Source organism: Strongylocentrotus purpuratus, unplaced genomic scaffold (assembly GCF_000002235.5).
Source record: "Strongylocentrotus purpuratus isolate Spur 01 unplaced genomic scaffold, Spur_5.0 spur5_scaffold_16, whole genome shotgun sequence".
Lineage (NCBI taxonomy): Eukaryota > Metazoa > Echinodermata > Echinoidea > Camarodonta > Strongylocentrotidae > Strongylocentrotus > Strongylocentrotus purpuratus.
In genome coordinates this window covers 26,265,184-26,271,163 of record NW_022145601.1, presented here as the reverse complement: position 1 = coordinate 26,271,163, position 5,980 = coordinate 26,265,184, and the positions used below count along the sequence as shown (strand labels likewise).

Here is a 5,980-nt window from a genome sequence, read left to right as displayed (position 1 = left end):
CAAATAAAATAACCAAACTCTTAATCTACATGTACTTTTCTTAAAGACATTCTTTAGATTATTTACTCCATAAGCGTATCAAACAAATTATTACTTTTTATTCTTCATATCTGACGAAACGAAAGTATAATGTATGTGGTAAAATTACCTCCAGCCAGTGTTGAATTACACACACTTTAACACTGGATGGTCAACTTATATCAATATCAATGTCTTTTTGTAAAGTTCTCATTAAAGTTCTTGCTTTGCTTTTATTACACCAGTTTGTTGACAATGCCCAATTATTGGATTTCAAATGGCTCAACTTAATCTTTCGCTACATTTTCAAACATTTTTTTAGGGGGGGGAGGGGAGGGGGCACTCAAAATACCAAGACATTAGTGTCTTGACTTATCATTCAGTTGTGAATTTTTGAAGTTGCAGTGAAACACAAACTAGAAATGCTATACATTACGAATGTTTTATCATCTTCGCTGTTGATAAAGAAATATAATTTTAATTGTAATGAAGGGGTGGTTTATAAACACGCGTGCGTTGATTGCATCTGGGATATTTTTAGTACAGAGCAAATGGGAAAGGACCTCGACAGATATGTCAACGAGTTACACGATTGTGCTTGATCGTTTTCAAACTCAAAAATCTATAACTGTTTCTTTCTTTAATCAGATTTTTGCTTAAACTATCAACTCTTCTTTTACTATTATTCTTCTATTACACCCAACTTAAAATCAGAACGGTCTTTCCATTTAAAGATGAGTTGAGTTTTGGTCATACGATTTCAACGTAAAAGAAACAGTCTGGAAGCAATATGTTGATTATGTGGCCCTTAAGAATCTGCGTATTCTATCAGGTTTTGGAATTATCATAGTGATATGAAACTGACCCAGTCTAGCTGAACGTCACATGCAATGCACACATAAATGTGTATGTAGGAGAAAACACATGTGTGATATGGTCCAAACAAGTACAGCTAGTTTTTTTTTCATATTTCAAATATTAGGGCATTTTTAGGGACACCTCTCCTATGACATGTCTTTTACAATGACATGAAAAGAATAAAAAAAGATCACAAATTCTTTACACATCCACAAGAACTCAACCTTTTTGTTTACTAGTTTATGAACGATGCCAATTCAATATTGTTAAGAGAATTTAGTGTATTGTGAAGAATATTACACTCTTTTTACAAGGTATTTCTTTGTAAGCAATTGATAGGGAAGCGTGAACTGGTCTCAACATTTAATTTGATTTTACAGAGAGAAAAACAAATCTGCAATATACATGTACATCGTCTAGAATTTGAAAGTATGTGAAAGGTCAATAAATATTAATATAAACAAAAATGTCAATGAACATGTATACATACAAAATATGTTAAAATATATAATAACAATATTAAGGATACTGATAATGATAATAATAAGCATAATGATCATAATATAAAATAATAATGATTATATGTCTTGTTTACCCAGGGTAGCATCATCAGTATTAATACTTTTCTTTCTGAGAACCCTGCAATAATATTATCAGCCCGGCTTTAATAAAGCTACCATGGTAAGACGCTCAAGCATTCTAAGATCAAGAAAAGTCCAAATTCTAACTTTGTCTATTTCATAATTTGCTGACTTAAATTCGTTTATGGACCATTATCGAAACCTTCCTGTGTTATCGAATTCATCATGACATCAGATAAACAAAAAATATTTATGAAACATACTACTTCAGTCATACTTTCACAAACAAATGGCTTGAAAGGTGATCACTCCGTTTGAAAAAGCCCCTTCGATCTTTTGAGAACTTTCATTCCTTTCTCTCTCTCTTTCCTGTCTGCTATTCGTTTCCGCAGTCTGTCGATGACTGCGTGTGCTTTAGCGTTTCCGATCAACTCTCGAAATCTTGACACACTCTCAAAAGTAAGCCTCTCAGAGAGCGGCATGCCTTTGGCATCCAGTATCTGTTCGGTTGTCAGAGTTCTGTTGATATTAACTTCGCTCTCTGTCCGACAGTCGATGACTAACTTGGCCGTCTTTTCCTCCTCTTGATGTGAGAACTTGTGATCGAGTCGATCCATCGCCGACACCATTCTGGAATGGGTCCGCCCGCTGTAACGACCGAACGGCCGCATCTCCGCCGTCGCGGGAATACTTGGTAAGAATTGAGGGCGCTTTCGAGCCTTGTTCTTGGCGCGGACGCTTTGTTGTAAAGCTGCATTGTATAGGAAGTGGTCTTTCAAGTTCGACTTCAGTTGTTTCTCTGTTGACTCGTACTGTGTCTGCTTCAGATGCTCCTTGAATTTCAATTGTCTGGTCACCCGCTCAAGTTCGCGATCTTCCATGCTATTGAGGGTACCAGCTCGACTTAAGATCTTCTGGCTTACCTGTTGCAGAGCAAGCCATCGGTCATGGCCGCTTGTGAAGTCACTGCTGAAGCCTTTAGCACCCGCCATCACCTGTGTATACAAAGAAAACAATCATTATCATTCCTGCTGGAAAGATTCGCTAGGAAAATGCATGTCAGAACAACTATCCCCGGATGTCATCCTACTGCGATGATAAATCTTGAGACACCTAGTCACATTGAATTATCCATTGAGAAAACTATCCAAAAGACGAGGTTCCTATACCATTCAAATTATGTCCATCAGGATTTAGAGGCTAGGCACGTCATAGCTTGTGCCCCTCCCTTGCCATTTTATGCATTTGCAAGGATCAAAATGCGTCCCGTTGCCAGTTTGTCGTTTCAGTACGCAATTATTTATTTATTATACTGGCCATTTTTATTTTTCTATGTCAAAATGCCGTTCATTCAAATCAGGTTCTGAGCATTCTTAAACTCATTTTAAAGCCCATCTGTAATAGTTTACAGGAGGGATTAGACCACCCTGCAAGGTCACTGGACAGATCAAATCAGCTCTCAGTTAATATAAGATAAAGAGGATCATGGGGGACCAATGGTCACCGATTAGGCATTGTTTGCTACATAAAGGGCGCAAGTAGCTATAAGTAGTACAAGGGAGATTTAAAAGGTGTTGTATTTCAAAGCACAATATTCATTGTACATTAAACTAGTCTTTTATCATATTAAAGTGTTTTATAGACTTTGTTTGTTTAAATGCTTGACAATCCTAATGATTTTTTTTTTAATGGGGAAAAACAAAAACAAAAAATACACAAAAAATAAATTAAAAAAAAAAAAAAAAATACGCCCGCCCGCCCTAACTTCAGAAAAGCAATCGAGGACAACCAAACAATTTTTGGTTTGGCCTTAGGGTAGGGCCAAACTCAACAGCAAGAATAAAGCACAGTATTGTCATTACCCCGAAAACATGAGGTACGGTAGATATTACGCTCTCCAGTAGGAAATTTCTAAAGCGTTCGAGTCCTAGAGAATTGATCGCCCTTCGGATATAGATATCCGATGTAGTTAGGCTGTGACATTTCTTAGGGTGTACTGTCTCAAACGGTAGTCAAGAAAGTAATTGCAAATGTTCAGCTTTACATGTACCATTACTAAATCAATGATTGTATCCTGCAGTATATGGCGCAATCATAACGGTGATAAAAGGTGTAATTTCATTGGTAACAAATTATATCCACCCATCGAGTGACAAGCTGTGAATATTCATTATGGTATAAGTTTGCCCCAAGATATAGTCGGCAATTGGACGTATCTCCATCGCGACTGATGCCCTAGAGTGGATAATATTAACATCTGAACACACTGGGCAATTGACTATGTATTCTTAACTGATTTTTTATATTTCATTTAAACATCATGTGAAAAAAATGATTTAGAATATAATGAAACGACCGTATTTCGTTTGGTACATGAAGTTGTACCAATGAAACTAGACCGCAATATTGCCTTACTGTACAATTTTATTTATTTATTTATTACCCAATGAACGGCTGTAAACTTCGTTGCATTTGATGTCAGATTAAGATTTTTGAAAGGGTAAGTTCTATGCTATACATTTTTGACGTGATATTGCCTTCTTTCTTTCCTAAGCGTATATTCATATATCTTTATAGAAGTGGTATTATATACAAATATGTGTCTGGCTATTTTATTCAGATATTTATGTAAGTATTGCATGTGCTTTCTGTAGATCAAACCCACTGCACTAACTAGTTTTGTTGAATCGAAATCATTATTCCCTCTATAAACAATTTCATTTTAACATTTTAACATAAAACGTTTCTACATAAAAGGAATGAAATGGTGGAAAAGTGAGATTTGAGAATTTATCTATCTAATATATTACCTCGATTGAGTAAAATCTTCAAGACATGCAATCTTCATGACTTAAAACCTTCATGAAAACGGAAATGAGAATGATTGTGTGCGATAGAGACTAACTGAATCACAATGCCACATCAATATCCTGTCTACTCACCTGATTATATATGTCCTCCAAAATTTATTCGAGATATTCAATATAATTCCACGTTGTCATTCCATTTCACCGCAACCATAATTACGTTTATGGTTCTCAAACTGTAATTGGCGATTCTCCACGAGTCTGAATAAGAATCCCTGTGTCAAGCCCAGTCCTGCAATCTCGCAATTACTTTCGCTAGGATCGACACAGTCTTACAGGTGTATTATCAATATCAGGTAAGGTGTAGATGGTTGTTTAGCACTCCGTTATGTTGGTCACTATATACTGATATTCTCTTGAAGTAATCCTTTACCTCCCAATAATATCGACTAATGCAAAACCAACACAAAATGACGCTCCCCGCCCAGACAGACAACAACGGGCTTTTCACAGCTAACTTCTCCCTCTTTATTGACCGTTATAAAGCAATGAAAGGGGCATGAGGGGGTAATCGATGTTGGATAAAAGCGGTCGCTAGGGATTAGATGGATTAAAGATCGCCTGAAACACTTCGTGAAGCTGCGGACCATGAAGAATTGAATTGGGAGTATGCGGAAGATGTTTCTACACCACCTCCTGACAATGGTGTTTACGATTTTACCCTTAAATATTTTCATAGCGAGTTACTTTTAACAAATCATAGAGGGCGCGAATCCACTCAGCGAAGTTGGAGATGCACGACTTATCTCAATTAGATGTAGGCCTACGTGTATGATTGTTTTTAGGCCGAACCATGAGTATTCGGAAAGCATTTTTTTTTCAAAAAAATTACAACTTGATTTTAAAGAAGTAAATGAACTTAATTTAGAATTAAATTCAGAGTAAAGGTTAATTTGGATTTTACCCTTTTTATATTTGTATAGCCAGCTGCGTATTTTATTTTAAGTAGAGGGTTTGAATTCTCTCACCCGAGTTGGAGATGTTATCTGATCTCCATGAAAAAAAAAATCGTAGAGATCAGTGAAATGTACACGTTAAATTGTTTTAGGCCGGCCCATGAAGGAAGGCATTGAGATGTTTTTCAACAACTTGATTTTAAGCAGCAAATGAACTTCATTCAGAATGAAGTTCAGCGCAAAATTTTAATTTGGAATTTAATCAAATTAGACGTCAATCTATGAACTTTCAGTATCCTCTCTTCAATCGGAAATATATATTTCAATATGCAAATAGCGATATGTCACTCTTAGGCTTAAATGTTAAATTTCACTGTAATTTATTATACAAGTCCGTCAAATGAGGAAAAAAATCACACGCAAAGAAACGAAATAATTAAATTATCGGATTGCATGTGACAATGTGATTTAATATCAAAATAATTTTTAGTTTTAGTTTTGTACTAATTGTATGTATGATAATCTGTATTTAAAGTTCCTCAAGAAATTGCTTTTCATTTGCTTCGAACTATTGCAATTTATTTTCATTTTTCGTTGTTTTAACTGTATGATGTTATAGTATATCTGTATCTATAAATATATCTATATAGTGTTAAAAAGAATGAACTGACCTTTAGAGTTTCTCAAATCGGTAAATAAAAAGTATTGTTTATTCGGAACACAGTGTAACGCATACTCTGTACTCATAATTGAATTTGTT

General features: G+C 35.4%; 1 protein-coding gene across 1 annotated transcript; it reads right to left on the bottom strand.

The window, feature by feature from the left end:
• Positions 1–1,415: 1,415 nt before the first annotated feature.
• On the bottom strand, positions 1,416–4,768 carry LOC115924594. Its single transcript, XM_030987160.1, has 2 exons — positions 4,400–4,768; positions 1,416–2,452 (listed from the first exon to the last, which is right to left on the bottom strand). Exon 2 carries the CDS (start codon positions 2,447–2,449, stop codon positions 1,763–1,765), a length of 687 nt encoding a protein of 228 aa, XP_030843020.1. The 5' UTR covers positions 2,450–2,452; positions 4,400–4,768; the 3' UTR covers positions 1,416–1,762.
• Between the last annotated feature and the right edge of the window lie 1,212 nt (positions 4,769–5,980).

Bases quoted from the DNA above. Each gene is read 5' to 3' on its own strand.
- LOC115924594 (XM_030987160.1), bottom strand. From the start codon at position 2,449: ATGGCGGGTGCTAAAGGCTTCAGCAGTGACTTCACAAGCGGCCATGAC.